The sequence below is a fragment of the Castanea sativa genome, chromosome 9, assembly GCF_040712315.1.
Source record: "Castanea sativa cultivar Marrone di Chiusa Pesio chromosome 9, ASM4071231v1".
NCBI lineage: Eukaryota > Viridiplantae > Streptophyta > Magnoliopsida > Fagales > Fagaceae > Castanea > Castanea sativa.
The window spans coordinates 27,060,311-27,077,175 of record NC_134021.1 but is presented as its reverse complement, the minus strand read 5'-3'; the positions used below and the strand labels follow the sequence as shown (position 1 = coordinate 27,077,175).

At 36.8% G+C, this 16,865-nt stretch overlaps 1 protein-coding gene across 1 annotated transcript; it reads right to left on the bottom strand.

Annotated features, from left to right (window-relative positions):
- Window positions 1-4,656: 4,656 nt before the first annotated feature.
- Window positions 4,657-9,191, bottom strand: LOC142609329 (rhodanese-like domain-containing protein 9, chloroplastic). The gene is made up of 6 exons (XM_075780899.1): window positions 9,036-9,191; window positions 7,828-8,075; window positions 7,532-7,682; window positions 5,461-5,546; window positions 4,964-5,068; window positions 4,657-4,876 (listed from the first exon to the last, which is right to left on the bottom strand). The coding sequence occupies exons 1-6, from the start codon at window positions 9,074-9,076 to the stop codon at window positions 4,806-4,808; spliced, it is 702 nt and encodes a 233-aa protein (XP_075637014.1). The 5' UTR covers window positions 9,077-9,191; the 3' UTR covers window positions 4,657-4,805.
- Window positions 9,192-16,865: the final 7,674 nt, after the last annotated feature.

The following is a 16,865-nucleotide window of genomic DNA, read 5'->3' as shown; positions in this document are numbered from 1 at the left end:
AACCCTCAACCGGATGCTCACTGCCTCCACAAACCCATAACCAACCACCACATGCCTGCATAAATCCCAAACAACCACCACAAACACTCACAACCCACTGCCATCAGATCCTCAATCTCACCAAAAATGTCTTTCTATCCCTTGGATTGGAACTCTCTTCAAACACTCTCTGATAGTCCAAGAGCCCCATCGTTACCCATGACACAACCAACCATTGAACCCACCATCGTTACCTAGCAACCCAAGCAAAAAAAAACCCACCATCATTAACTACTTTGCCCAGCAGCCCAAGCAAGAAATCAAGTAAAATAGCAAAAAAGAAAAACAAAACCCCAACATTGTGCACGTTTTGCCTATCTTTCTCTCTACTACAACCGGCAACGCCCACCTCCGAGCCCGAACTCAAACCAAACCCACCCCAATCCAGCCATACTGCCATCGCCAAGGCACCTCCGATACAAACAACCAAGGCTCGCTAGCACCGACCCACATCACCACCGTGCCTCTTGACCACAATCGCCAAACCATAATCGCCGATCCACCAAGCACAAACAAAGGCACAGGAGTGACTAGTGAGCAAAGAGAGGAGAGAAATGAGACAGGAAAGAGAAGAGAGAAGAGACTCACCATAGCATGAAGGCAAAATATAGCAAAAATTTTACCTATAGCAACTTTATTGTAGGACTTGTTTTTAGTGTTTGGGTTGCTAAAATGACTATGTAGTCATTTTAGCAACCTCACTGTGAGTGCTCTAAAAGTGTGGGTTTTCATTATTGAATGTTGATGAAACTACTTTCATCTTGACACTTTTCGCTTGAACGTAAAAATTAAAAAGGTTGATTATGTTTTATATGGCATTGTTGTTTGATGAACTTCAAATGATTATACTTTTTAGGTTAACATATCACAATTTCCTCAGTAGAAACCACGCATGGGGTTTGCCAATTCGATACAAATATCGTGCAATAGCAGCATACAATTATCACTTTGCAATAGCAGCATACAATTACCACTTTTATGTGAAACAAAAAAGTTAATAGGGTATAAAAAGTAAAAAGATTTTTTTTTTTTACCCAATTAACTTTTACATCTCACTAAAGTGGTAATTGCATGGTGCATTTGGGTAATGACTATGATCCTCATTGACTTCACTTAGCAACAAGGACAAAGGATTTTTTTTTTTTTTTAAATTAAATGGAAAGAAAGAAGTAAAAGAATATGTTAAAACTCGTGACAGAGGATGAAGTTGACATAAGATATAGAGAAAGAAAGAGGTGGATGAAAACCTGGTGACATTCATGCCTAGAAGAATCATGTCTGGTAGGCAGTTTGCTCACAGCTAAATGTTTCAATGCAGAGGCATGGAAAGCTACCCTATATAACATGTGGAAATTGGAAAGCAGTAAAAGGAGTAAGGACATGAGAGCTGGGAACGATGAGCTTATTCTTGTTCATATTCAATGATTAGACGGAAAATTAGAGGGTCAAACAGGGAGGACCTTCGTCCTTCGGCAAGAATCTAGTGCTCTTGCTTGATTTGATATCCATGCACAATCAAGACAGATGACTGAGGCTTCATTCTGGGTGCAGATTTATAATCTTCCCCCCAAAGAGTGTGGTGAAGCAGCATTCAACAAACCTATATATATATATATATATAAAGCAAAGTCCTCTCACATGAGTATAAAGTTCTGCCAAGTGGCACATTGTATGAAATTCTTTTGATTTAGACTTATACCTCATCCAATTTAGAATTTATGTCAAATTATTAAGTAACTAGATGGTATCTCGCGCGATACGCGAACTACTTTACAATTTCATTTGAAATCATTTTTATGTATATTAAAATCTACATATAAAACTTAATATTTATTTTGTTGTATAATATTTATGTTTGCCCACAATATTGTTAAATACTTTGAAACTTGATTATTTTTTTTAATTCATAATTTATTTTAAAAAATTGTATAACATTGTAAGATTATAATATATTATAATATTTACCATTAAAGGTAGATTTTATTTTTTAAACTGATTAAATGATTTTGAAATCTATAAATAAGAATTCAAAATATAAAATATATTATAAAATTACATAAATTTAAGCTACCTACCAAACACTTTCTTAATCACTCTATTCTCACAACCAAATATGAAGACCTTGATCATAAACACCCAATTATTTATCTCAATGGAATTAAGGAAATCATCTGTAACCAAATATGGAGACCTTGATCATAAACACCCAATTAATAATCTCAATGGAATTAAAGAAATCATCTGTAAGTATCATCATAAAGAGAACATGATTAAACAAAGAGAAATTTGCAAAAGACACATTCATTTATCAAAATTCAATTGACTTTAGTTGGACTTCTGTATTCTTTTAAAAAAAAAGCAAAAAATACTTTTAAGTCACCATCGATTTTTGTTTTTACCACTATGGCTATATACAAAGAAACCTACAAATTATGAATTCTAACACAAAATTAAAATAAATAAGTAAATAAATAAATAAAAACTAACTTCATAAATAATCAATTAGAATGTTTCTTTTTATTTTTCTTTAGTTCTAAAATAAAATACATTTATAACTTTCCCAAACCAAAATCTCAAACACCCAAAGACTCCAAGCGAATCATAACCTTCACAAAATCTACAATATCTGACTTCAACATCAAAACCGTAAGCTATCGTCATTGAATAAAAAACGCAAGTCCCCTTCCTTGGTCATAGCCTACTTATACGGGTTATAATCAAATAATTATGCAACGTTGGAGTTATGTAGGTGTCATTGAAAGATTAAAGCTAAATGACATCATTTTTTGCTAAGTGTATTTGAGATAGGATGATATGCAAGGCTATGAACATGTGTATATGAGTAAAAGTGAAAATGATGAATGGAAATGCAAAGAGTTTTTTGTGTATGTGAGAGAAATGTCTTGAAACATTGAACCAAATTAAATAAATAATAGTCTTAAAACATTGAATACAAAATGTAACAAAAATTAGTCTTGAAACATTGAATCAAAGAAAATAAAGAGTCTCCACTTTTAAATTTGTTTTTATCTTTAATATGGCTTAAGGGTTTCTCAATTCTATTCATAGAGTGCTCCACATGGCAGAATCTCATGCTCTCTCGCATGAGGTCTTTGCTTTTATATATATATTGATTGAGTGTAGATACATTTATTTAAATGTATTAACAAGATTCAAAAAATTTATATATATTTATAACTTTAAATGCTTTGGCTTGATGTGGATGGATCTAAAAAGTAAATGTAGGAACTAAGAGAACTTTTCAATTTCCAACATAAGACTAACTTCAATGCAAAATTGCAAGAGTGAGATTCAATAAATTAGATATCATAACATGATATGATTATTTTTCTCCATATTTGTCCAATATAAATCCTCATTTGTCCACATTTGTCCAATATAATTTCTCTCATAATATATTTGGTTCCCCTTTTGAGAGATATGTTAATTTCCAAACTATTATGTTCATCTTAAATATTTTGTTTAAATTTTACGTATACGTTTTTACTAATGTAGCATTGTAATGTGTTTAGATTGGTTTTTTCTTATTGTTTGTCAATTTAGATTTTTGATTTTTCATATGATGCATATATATATAGTTGGTAAGGATTTGTAGTATTTTTGGTGTTTTGGCTGCTTTTAGAGAGGTTAAAGCATGATATTATTATGTCCCTATGACATTATTATTTGTGTTGTCGTATCATGAAATTATAGCAGTTTTTATAGTTAATTAATTAGTGGTGTATAAAGACCGATAGAATAGAGGCTTTGGGTTGTTATTCTTTTTGATAAAACACAATTAAAAGAGGATCCTCATACCTATCAGGTAGACTAAACAAATATCTTTGAAAGTAATTAGAAACATTCTATGTTAATGGGTAAAGTTAATATTTAAAATTTAGGGATAACAAATCTATTGTCACAAATTCTTTCAATTTTCATCTTATTATAATTACGGTCTTAAAAATCAAACTTTTCTTCAATTAAAATGTTAATGTGCCTTAATTTTATCTATAGTGTCAATTCTGAAACTGAAGAAAAGCTATTTTGAATGACATAAAAATTATAGGTGTTGAAATAGTGGAGACAGAAACTTTAGTGGCATAAGAAATGTAAAAATTAACACCATAGAATCTATATATAAAGCATAAATCATACAAGAAAAACACCTAGGAACCAACAAGTTTGTAGGTGACATTGTTAACTGTGAGTCTGTGACTAACCATAATAGTATTCATGAAATCAATAGGTCATAAATATTTTTTAATAAAATTTATCAAAATGCGTGTGGGATATTGGCTAGTATATGATAAATATAATAGCATTACCTTATGGCGGGTCAGCATTCAGCAAATATATTTAGACGAAATCATCCAAGCCATGAGTCTCAATGTTAAACTTGGAATTTTATTTTATTTATTTTGGTTTTTTGAGAAGGATGTTAAACTTGGATTCGATCTACCTTTTAGATGAATATAACATTCATGCAGCTGGCAGACACCTTGGATTTTTAGTTGCCTATGTTCATGCGATTCCATTTCCCATTTGATTAAACATTTTGGCCATATTATGTAAAACAAAAAGGACTACCCTCTTAAAAAAAAAAATTCAAACATCTTGGGCAAACATTGAAAATGGATTTCTACTATTAAATTATGTGACTGTTACAGACATTAACAAACTTTCCACCCAAAATTGAAAATCTCATTCATTAAAATATATATATATGAGAGAAACTGCAAAATTTTAGGCTCTTATATATGAGCCTAGCTTGTTGGTGCAAATTGGAGCAGCTTCTCTGCTTGCTCTGGGAAGAAGGTAATGAATAGGTATGCACCTGCACAATTCATTAAGGAAAGAAGAAAATATTTAAGAGACCAAGAACACAAGCATTGTAGCTTCAAGAGGTTTATGAAGAACTTACAGACAAGTACTGTTCCAAGTACAGCTGAGATCTTTCCTTGAACTGTGACCAGCCCAGCTTTGCCTGCATCCTGCAACTCAGTGGTTCCAACAGAATCAAATGTTCCTGCAGACCGAAATTTTTTCCTCTCTTTATATACACATACAATATAAGCTGGAATCACTAAAAGTATGTCTGCATCAGGAGGGAGAGGTGGTGGAGAGGAGGAAAATGAAAGGAGAATCCTTAAGAATATATTGAAATTTCAATAATGCCTAATCAAACACTTATATCACTTGGTTCACTCTATTGTTAATTTATACAATATCTTATCTTTTTCACTCTTTTCTACCCTACAATCAAATTAGGGAAGTAATACTTACCCCTCTCTCCTCCCTTTTATTTTTTAAAACACCCACAAAAGGAAATGGATTACCATTTACTTCCCCTTGTATTATCTATTTTTCTCTCTCCAAACTTGCAAAAATAGTGTAAAGGTATTAAAATGAAACTTTAACCTGGTTTTACTTTTTGAAGGCCCGATGTTATGCATGCTATGCTTTGGAAACCAGCTTGATCTAACTGATTAGCTGCAGCAGAAGACCTTGACATTGAAAAGGAAACAGAACCCTGTCAAACGGCTTCTAGATTAGGGAAAAATAACTTAATGTGAAGTAATAATGAACCAAAAGGATGGAGACTCAATTTGGTTTCTCTTTCGATTCAAAAAATTGAACAATAGTGTCTGGCAGTCATATGAGCAGCACATCTATTCTAGAATAACATTAGAAAAAAAAAAATACAGGACTGAAAATGCAGAAAAAAGTAAAAAAATAATTGATAACTCATATGCTACGGTAATCTCTCCTGAAGATGTTGAAAACTAATTCAAGTTTCTTTGTTTTTGTTTCCTTCTTATAGGTTATTCTTTAGAGGCAATTAATTTCGGCCGTAAAACATGGATTATGACAGAGAAAATTCAAAAAGAAGGGAAAAAAATAAATGAAAACCACATATCTTTTATGATAATTAATTAGCTCCTAGAAGAAGAGAAGGGGTGGGGGATACCATGGAACTAGAAACTATAACTTATTTTGCAATTGTGTTAAGCTGTTACAGTTAAACATTATTAGTTAAGTGGAACAAAAGTGCATGATGAGTCAAAACATTAAAGTTTGAAACAAAGGTAATGATCATAACTTGGGGAAATTCATTTTAAAAAACGACTGGTATATCATGTTTAAGAAGATAGATAACTAAAATTTAAATTTTTTACCAAAAGAAGATAGGCCATTCTCCAGTCAAATTTGACCATTGAAGAATAAACTCTATGCATACTTTTGAGTTGCCAATGATCTTTTGGATAACTTGCACTTCTTGGTGTTTTCAATAGAGACATCTGGGGTTTGAATTCCCTCGTGATGAACATCATTATTGATACCCTTTTTTCCACTTCTTCTTCTTCTCTTTTTATTTACAGTTTCCAACTCATGATGAACAGTTTTTGCTCTCCTGACATGTCAAATGTAAGAAAATATCCCTCATTATTTCTTAGCACTGCCAGGTCCCCTCTATTTTATTAGAGAGCAACCCCTCACCCTTGAGTAACCAGAAGCTCCCGCCTGAAGTTTGATACTTGCCTGGGCCATGTCAAAATTATTTCGACTAATTTTAAAAGAATCCTTCATGAAATCAAGCCTATTAAAGCCATCTTATCTATCAAAGTATGAGAAATTAAGTATCATGTCAATACTTTGTTCCATATTCCCTTCAGCTTCCATCTATCCTTCATCAAGATCATTGAATAATTGAGGTTGCTCTTAGGGGTGGATGTGGTCTTGTATTGTCAGATGAACTAACCTGGTATCAATCCCAGTTTCTAAAAACCAGTGATGGAAACAAAAAATTAAAATCATTTTGATTTGTAGTACCCTCTTTGTTATCATCTCTTCTTCCATTACCTATTTGATTCTGCATAACTGGCAGTCAGCGTTAAGTCATCAGTCATAAGTCATCGTCTCTCCTGCTTGGCACCTTCAATTAACATCTTCACTAGTCTACTCAATGACCTCGCCTGTTTACTAAATTCTAATCTTATCTTCTTAGTCTCTCTGGGTTATTAATTTTACACTATTATATACAATATATTCATAGTATCATTACAATCTCTAAATTTAGAACCAACACGTCATTCAATGTGGACCATTCTTCTCTTCACTTATACAGCAATAGTAGCTAGATGGTTTTGGATAAAGAATCCAAAAAAATTGTTCATTTGCATAAATCACAAGAAGGCTGAATTCACTAAGAAAGAATAAAAGCCAAAAGAAGTTATTAATAGTTCAATCTAACCTAAGAAGAAAAACAAAGAAGAACAACTTCAATCAGAGCCTCAAAATTCGTGGTGGGCCTCTCCAAAGGTTGTCTCAATCATGCAACTAATAACTAAATTAGGAGCGTTTTACTATCAATTGATTAGGAATTTCAGATGTTAATGGCAAACTCCTACATAGAGTGGTATGTGATCAATGGAAGCCATATGTTTTAAGAGTATACTGTTAAACATGAATCAACAAATTATAAACCAACCTCAATCCCTCCTGGCATACAAGCAAGAGTTTACTTTCTGGTGAAAATTGGCTCTTAACAGATTGCACGAAATCAGGATTTAGTTTAGTGAATGGCAGCCCAAAGAACAAACCCGAAAAATTGTTGTGCACAGTCCTCTTTATGATTGTACCTGCACGATAAATTACTAGCTAAAGAAAAACCATAGATGTTACGGAACCCTGAATACTGCATGTAATTTTAAGGAGGCATATATAGAACATAATAATTGATAAATGATGTAATAACACCACACGCTAATACGAAGAAAGCCTTACCAAAATCATTGTCCTGGTTTTCAACAAAAAGAGGCACATGATAACAGGATTTTATATGAGCTCGGTTATATTGAGAACTGTCCCGCACATCCAGAATTGTGTATCCCTCCACTGCTATAAGTTTCTTTGCTTCATCAGCATTCACATAAGTCACTTCTGCTTTAATGTTCACATTTCTCCGACGAAGTGGTTTCCCTGGTATGGTCCTTCTGCTGTGAGTTTCTACCAACCGAGATGTCCAAAAATTGCTGAAAAGTGAAAACACAACCTTGACCCTTTACTCCCATGCTCATTGATCATTGTCTATGGTAAGTGAATGCTTAGGTTCATTATATACATTACCTTATATCGAGATTGCCTTTATGATAATTAAACTCGAAAGAGAAAAATAAAAATAAAGCAAAGGAGGAAATTAGAAATTTAAATCCTTAAACTTTCCATGTGAACCGAGGAAGAATAAAACCACATTTACTTGAGACTAGCAAAAAATTAGCTTAGTTTAGTCAAACTTGTTACTCCTTGAAAGCAAAACAGTCAAGATCACAAGACAATTTCCTATCCCCCCCCCCCCCCCCACCCCTAATATCAGCAACTAAGTGGTGGATCACTGCCAACTCCATGGAAAAACAATGTAAATTCATTGAAAATTCCATCAAAAGAAGAAAAAAAAGAAGTTATTTTGCATTCTTATACAATTTCACAAGGCTTCACTACTGATCCATTTATTTTGACCAACTTTGAGCAATTTTTGGCCTGAAACCATTTGTGTCATTGCGAATTCAAATAACATAAACTAATTTCCTTGAAAGGAGAGATCTCAATATATATATATATATATATATGTGTGTGTGTGTGTGTGTATTTGAAGCCGATCTCAATATATATATTTAGAGCTGAATTAAACTCCGGAATCAGACCACCGGAAGGAGTTGGATTGCCACTTGGCCTAAAGACCATTGGCAACTAGAAATGCTACGTATAAATCGATTTATTCCGCTCAAAGTTCTAGCTAGATGATTAATATAATTGATTAAAAATCACATTAACATGAACTTCTACATTGTTACACTTGAGCTTCTAGGAATATAAACTGAAGCTAAATATGATATCTATAGTGAAAAAAAAAAAAAAAAAAGAGGAAGAAAAAACTCATGAAATGCATAGTCATAAATTTGTTTTAGTTATGGGCTTAAGAAAATGAAAATTACCTTACAGAAGAGAGAGTGGAAGAAGAGCAAATGCCTGCCATTGCTACTAGGATTATCCACTCCCACTTTCTCTCTCTCTCTCTCTCTGTGTCTCTGTTACTTTAACGGACAATAGACGAAGAGTGGCCCAAGAAATTTAGTACGGTCAATGGGTTACTGCCATCTGGCAGACAAAACTATCATTGGATATGTTTCTTCAATCTTAGAAATATACTAGGCTGCACTTGCGCGGCTTACCCAGTAGTGGGAAAATTAATACAGATTTTGTGTATGAAACTGTGAATTTTAACTCATTTAATTTAACTATATTAGAAAAGAAGTCTAAGAATACAACAAAATATCACAATATTTTTATAATATCTTTATTTTTAGGATTAGAATATTTATATTTTTTTTTATTTGAAAAAAATACTACATTCATAACATTTTTAGAACAAATTCTAAATGACAAGTTATTATTAGTTTTAAACTGATAATATTGTTATTGTTATTCTCAAAACATTTATTTTTAGTTATGGTTGGTCACAGTCTCATATTTTATTATTTTATTTCGACTTGTAAGAAATTGATACTTTAATATTTGTAAAAATATTGTGAAATTTGTTGTGTTGGTATAACAATATATATGCCACCTTACATAAATATTTAAAAGGAAAAAAAAAAACACAAACCGATTACTGGGAAAAAAAAACTTTAGGCACGGTAGAAATTAATGTTAAAATGTTGTGGACTTAACATTTTTTTTATTTGATCTATAAGAAACTGAGATCTCAACAATTGTGAAAATATTGTGATAATAATAAGTGTTGTAAAATTTTCTCAAAACATTTATTTTCAGTTGTGGTTAGTCACAATCTCATATTTTATTATTTTATTTTGACTTGTAAGAAATTGACACTGTCAATAATTATGAAAATATTGTGAAATTTGTTATGTCAGTATAACAATATAAATGTCAGCTTACATAAATATTTCAAAGAAAAAAAAAACACAAGTCGATTATTGGGGGAAAAAAAAACTTTAGGCACTGTAGCTACAGTGCCAGTTGAATAAACCAAAAGCACTGTAGTTCCAGTGCTATCCATCAATAATAGCTTACCTATGATTTGTTGTGAAATTAATGTTACAATGTTGTGGACTTAGCATTTTTTTTATTTGATCTATAAGAAACTGAGATCTCAACAATTGTGAAAATATTGTGATAACAATAAGTGTTGTAACATTTTTTTTTAACATTTGTTTTCAGTTTTAGTTGGCTACAGTCTCATATTTTATTATTTTATTTCGACTTATAAGAAATTGACACGTCAATAATTGTGAAATTTGTTGTGTCAGTATAACAATATAAATGTTAGCTTACATCAATATTTAAAAGAAAAAAAAAACACAAACCGATTACTGAAAAAAAAAATGACTAACTAAACCAAAGCACTATTGTAGCTATAGTGCTACAGTGTATTGTGATAACAATAAGAGTTGTAACATTTTTTTTAAACATTTATTTTCAGTTTTGGTTGGTGTAGATGCTCATTTTTTTAGAAGCCTAGCAGGAGGAGGAAGCCCAACAACGTGAGCAGAAGAAAGTGGGATGGAAACACCATTAAGCCCAAGTGGCAGGAATAATGGCTCATGGGTCCATAAAGCAAACAAATGGACCCTGAAGAAGTAAATGGGCCTAAGAATGCCCGAAAAGAAAGAAATAGCAAACCCATGGGCAGTATGGATATAGAAAAGTGAGAAGGAGCCACAGCTATTACAGCAGGCCCAAAGCAATGTAAGTAAAGAGAGTAAGGGGCAATGGAGAATCCATAAGTCTCAAGGATAAAGTATAAAGTACTTGGGCCAAGGAAGCTCAAGGAGTTAGTAAAAGCTCATGGGAAGCACACAACTGGAAAGGGCCAAGGATGCCCCAAGAAAGTAAACAGGTCAAGGATGCCCAAAAGGAAGTAAGCGGGACACGGGAGCCCGCAAGTAATAAAAGGCCCAATGAGTTTATTGGGCCATTAGAAAAGGGATGAACAGCAAGCCCAAAGAAGCCCAGTAGCCCTAGGTCAAGTAAACATCACGGCAGGCATGACAGAATAACACGACAGGAAGTAATAGCAAGGCTAGCAATAGAACACGGAGGAGGGTGCGAAGGAAAGGAAGTCCACAATCAGGCAAAGCCCAGCAAGCCATAAAGAATCAGAGATTAATAAAGCAACCCACATCGTAAGAATTTAAAAACAAACGGAAGTACGGGTAGATCTTCAGACCATGGCAAGCAGCAGACAGATTTTGGACGAGCATGGAAGTAAGGCACGCACAAGACCCAGACACCACCAACCTATACCCAGCCAATACAGGAAGTGGTGGGTCATGGGTCAGAGGTAAGAGGGCATGGTCTGGCGGTGGGGAGGGAGAAAACCTATTTTCATGTTTCCTGCTCAAGCTCTTTTGGAGGCAGTGTCTTGCTAGGATGACATACTACCCAAAAGAGGTAAAGCTGAGTTAGAACTACTACGTGCATGCCATGAGAGACAGAGAGTAAGAGAGTACTTACACCGTGGCGGGTAAAAATGTCACGGCAAGCAAACAAACAAAAGAGTCTTCTTTGTCTGGTGAGGTGGAGTGGTGCGGCCAGCACAGGTAAGTGGTGCTGGTTGGGCGACTGACCAATCAGTAATGGTCGGTAAGGAAACCCACACCAGACAAAAACGGTTAAGGGCTAAATTGGTAAAAGTCAGTCACAACTAGCATTATATAAAAAGCCCTTGCTGTGCACGACCAGGGCAATGCAACCTCGGGGGAGAGAATCACTATAACTAAGAAAAACATTGAAAGATAAAATTAAAAATTAAAAATAAAAAAAACAAAGAAAAATGAAGGAAAGAATTAGAGAGAGAATAGAAAGAAAAGCAAAAAATGGAGAGAATAGAGTGGCAGGCATGCACCAAATAGGTTGATCCTCCTCTCTCTCTCCGACCCATGTTCTCTAATAGCGGCAAAGAATCTCTCTAAGTAAAGTTATTCAGGCCCGCCCCTTCAAAGCAGTTAATTTCTCCCTCAAAGAGATTAGTCGCGTTGAAGAGATGGTTCCCCTTCTTGACTTAGACCCATCAATGTAACTTGATACAGCAAACTGACATTTTTCTTTTAATAAGCTTATTGCCATTTGTTTAATACTTATCCTTTGTTGTTATTTCATAAAATGAGTATTCATTATCAAAGCCCATTATTTACCTTTGTCTGAATAGTAAAAGAACTTTTATTATTGTCTTTATTATATCTGCCTGCTGTAGCTATTATAACAGCTCTGCCTGCCATGAGCAAGTGATAAAAATCTTAGTAAAACGGGGGCGTTGTTTTTGCACAAGCTGGACCAAGAAGGGTTGCTATTAGATCGGTCCCAACTCCCTAATCCAAAAAAATTTGGGGCCTAGTCCAGCAAAAGGCAGCCCAGCCCAACATTTGCAAAAAGGCCCCCACATTTAAATTGGTGACTCCACTGAGGAGTTAGGAAGCAGACAGGGATAGAGATCCTAGCAAACAAATGCTGCCAAAATCCAAGATGACGCGAAACATGAGCGTTGTCCCGTTGTAGGCCGAGTTGAGGCCAACAACGCCTCATCAGCCCAACCAGGCAGAAAACATCAACGAATTGGGGGCTGGACCCCAACCGTGGGCAAGGAATCCCGCTGACAATACCAATGCTTTTGTTGAGGTGCTGCAAGCACTGCAACACTCACAACAGCAGATGATAAAGGAAATCCGTCAGCTAAAGACAGAAAAGATTAAGGAAAAAGGAAGCCAGCATGTCCCAGAGCATGCGAGACAAAGAGGAGACGTCAGTCGAAGGCACCTCGCAGAATGAAGGACAACACTACATCACCATGGCCGAGGTAGTAGCTCTCTTAGAGCAGGAGAGGGCCAGAGCACCCAAGGAGAGATTCTACGCACGGAAACCTCCTTATTCGTTAAGAGTGCTTAGCAAGCCATATCCTGAAAGGTATGAACCACGTGCTTTCGCACAATATGATGGCAGGAAGGGTAGTGCTGTTGAGCACGTGAGCAAGTTCATCGATACTCTTGGCCCTTATGCGGCAGACGAGGACTTATGTCTGCGGGAATTTTCTAAATCATTATATGACTGTGCCTACACTTGGTACATTGGTCTAAAACCAGGATCAATCCCAACTTGGGATGACATGGTGGATGTATTTTTCACTAAGTACTTCCATGGAGAAGAAACATTGATGCTTGCTACTTTGCAAGCTACCAAGCAAAGAAACGGAGAAGATTTAATGGAGTACATCAAGCGATTCAGAGACATAGCGCTTTATTGCTATGACCATTGTGAGGAAAAGACATTGGTGGAGATGTGTATGGCGAATATGATCAGGGAATACAGAGTTGTTCTGGAAAACTTGGAGATCTCCCAGTTTGCACAGTTGTTATAGAAGGCTAGAAAGACCGCTTAATCGGTGAGGCCAAGTTCTAACAAAAGGAACGCCCCGCAAGCCATCGCGGCATCCACCGGCGAAAGGAAGAGGAAAACTGATGGGAGGGAGTACGATACCCCTCCACCAATACCATGCACCCCAAAGGAGCTAGATGTGCTCTTGGACAGGTGGATAGTAGACGAAGTTTTTAAGCCCAATCAAGTTTCTAGGGAGCCCATAAAAGAAGAGCCGAGGGACCCACTCTTCTGCCGCTTGCACAATTATGTGCAACATCCTACCGCAGAATGTTAGGCGCTCCGCAAACTGGTGCACTGCAGGATCAAAGAAGGGACCCTGGAGCTGTCACAGCAAGAAGTTCAAAGGAATCCACTCCCAAACCACAAAGGGAAGGGTGTGGCAGTGGTAGTAATCTATGCAGATCTAGGGGAATACGAGGAGGATAATCCAGCCCTAACTGCCATAGCAATCACCACCCTACAGAAGAGCTCCAAGTTCAAAAATCTGTTTGACCAATTAGGCCTTACAGCGAAAGAGCAGAAGGTAGTTACAGAGGCCCTGGTAAGCATTGCTTCAGGGGCAAGAGTAGAATGTTTGTCAACAGAAGTTGCAGATGATAAAGCTCTCTTACAAGAATAAACTAAAATCACTTTCAGTAATGAGGATATGGAAGTGGGATGCCCTGACCACAAGAGGCCCCTCTACTTAGCCGCATCCATAAATCAGATCCCCATCAAGAGAGCCTTGGTGGATACGGGTGCCTCGGTAAACCTTATTCCATTAAGCACCTTACAGGCGGCAAGAATTTCAGAAAGAAAGATCCAAAGGTGCCCAATGGAAGTAATTGGGTTCGGAGGAGGTAGTGAATATACTGCAGGTCACATTCAACTATGGTTAAAAGTGGGCCCTATAGCCTCTTTAGCTCGATTTCATGTGGTAAAGACGGAAGTTTCATACCATGTGTTCTTAGGGTGACCGTGGCTGCATAAACACCGACTTGTGCTGTCTACCTACCACCAGTGCGTGAAAGGGAGGTTGAATGGCAGGATGATACATATAGCAGCAAACCCATCACCATTTGAGCAAGCGGAGGCTCATTTAGTAAAAACTATGTTTTATAACCAATGGGCACCATCCGGGGAAAGCTCAGTATCAAAACCAAGAGGCACCTTTGTCCCTAGGTGGGAAGACATTTGAAGTGACCCACAGCCTGATCTAAGAGAATTACTCTCTCAAAAGAAGAAGAGAAAAGAAGCACATGTTGCAGAACCAGATGACACGCCATAATGTGTCAAGGTTCGAGGACCTGACGGCAGAATTGTGTATAAACTATGAAGGTGTGTGGGGCCCATGAGTGAAACACAAGCGGGCCCCAGACAAGAGTGGCAACACAAAAGCCTGGTGTGTTGCATAGCTCAAGAAGACTCAGAAGAAGAAAGTCATGGAGAAAAAGATGAGGAGGTTACGGCAGATAAGGATGTACAGGTTATGGCAGAAGAGAAGTTAGAGGAAGTCAACTTGGGATCCGACGCACAAGAACCAAGGACCATCTCAATTAGTTCAAAGTTGTTAAAAATGGAAAAGTTAGAATTAATACAACTATTGAAGGAATATATAGATGTCTTTGTATGGGATTATAGCGAAGTGCCAGGATTGGATCCTGGGCTAGTAATGCATACGCTGAATGTGGATCCAAAGGCCAAGCCAATTGTCCAGCCTGCCAGAATATTCCACACCGAAATAAAAGGGCAGATAGTCAAGGAGGTATAGAAGCTGTTGGCCGCAGGATTCATCAAACCCATTCAACATCCACAATGATTATCCAACATAGTGCCGGTGAAGAAGAAGAACGGGCAGATAAGGTGCCACGTAGATTTTAGAAATCTCAACAGGGTCTGCCCGAAAGACGAATTCCCACTGCTGAACATGGACTAACTAAAAGATTCTACGGCAGGAAGCGCCATGTTTTCCTTCATGGACGGGTTCAGCGGGTACAATCAGATCAGAATGGCGCCGAAGGACACAGAAAAGACTGCTTTCAGATCACCTATAGGAAACTTTTACTATACAGTAATGCCATTTAGGTTAGAGAATGCAAGTGCAACTTATCAACGGAAAATGACGGCTATATTCCATGACATGATGCATCAAGAATTAGAAGACTAGGTGGATGACATAGTGGTAAAGTCAAAGAAGTGGGAAGAACATGTCCATGTGTTAAAGAGGGTATTTGAAAGGTGTAGAACTTTCAATCTAAGAATGAACCCCCTCAAATGCGCATTCAGAGTGTCTTCAGGAAAATTCTTGGGTTTTTCTGGTCCACAGTAGAGGAATAGACGTAGACCCGGCCAAAGCTACTGCCATAGCAACTATGAAGCCTCCAGCCACAGTAAAGGAGTTGAAAAGTTTTTTAGGGAAGGTCTTATATATTCGAAGATTCATCCCCGAACTAGCATCCATCACCTCTACTTTCGAGAAATTGCTAAAACAATGGGCAAAACTTTGAATGGAGGGAGGCACAGCAAGTGGCCTTTAAAAGGCTATAGCAGATTATGATGAATCTCCCTACTGTGCAAGCTTCAATCCGTAGGAAGCCACTGTTGTTATACTTAGCCACCAACTAGCATGCCGTGGGCGCGTTGATCACCCAGGAGGATGGAGATGGTATGGACCAACTAGTTTATTACATCAGCCAAGCTCTAAAAAATGTAGAAACTCGTTACCTAATGGCAAAGAGGGCATGCTTGGCTATCGTGTATGCCTCGCAAAGGTTACGTCATTATATCCTGGCCTATAAGGTATGGCTGATGACTAAGTCCCACGCCATCAAAGCCTTATTACAACAACTAATTCTCTCAGGTAGAATATCTCAGTGGTTGCTGCAATTGTCGCAATATGATCTGAAGGTAGGAACGCCCAAGGCAATAAAGAGCCAGGCTATAGCGGATCTGTTGGCCCAGTTCCCAAGAAAAGAAGAATTTTCGCTGGATGATGAAGTCCTAGGAGAAGTAGCCATGGAGGAAGAAGTTGGAGAACGGGGTGATGAAATTTGATGGGTCTTCTACTACCCAATCGGGGGGAATAGGAGTAGTTCTGTAACATGAAGAAAATGAGGCTGTAGCACTATCATTCAAATTGGAATTCCCATGTTCAAACAACACGGCAGAATATGAAGCCTATCTAACCGGGTTAGCCACGACCCTTGAAATGGGGGTCAAGCACTTGAGAGTAATAGGGGACTCAAACCTAGGGGTCTGCCAGACCAAAGGAAGCTTCTCTTTAAAGGAACCTAGCCTAGCCCCGTACAAGACAATGGCCCAGAAGATGGATGAAAGGTTTTCGACCTTTGAAATAGAGCACACTCCGAGAAGCGAAAATCGGTTCTTAGATG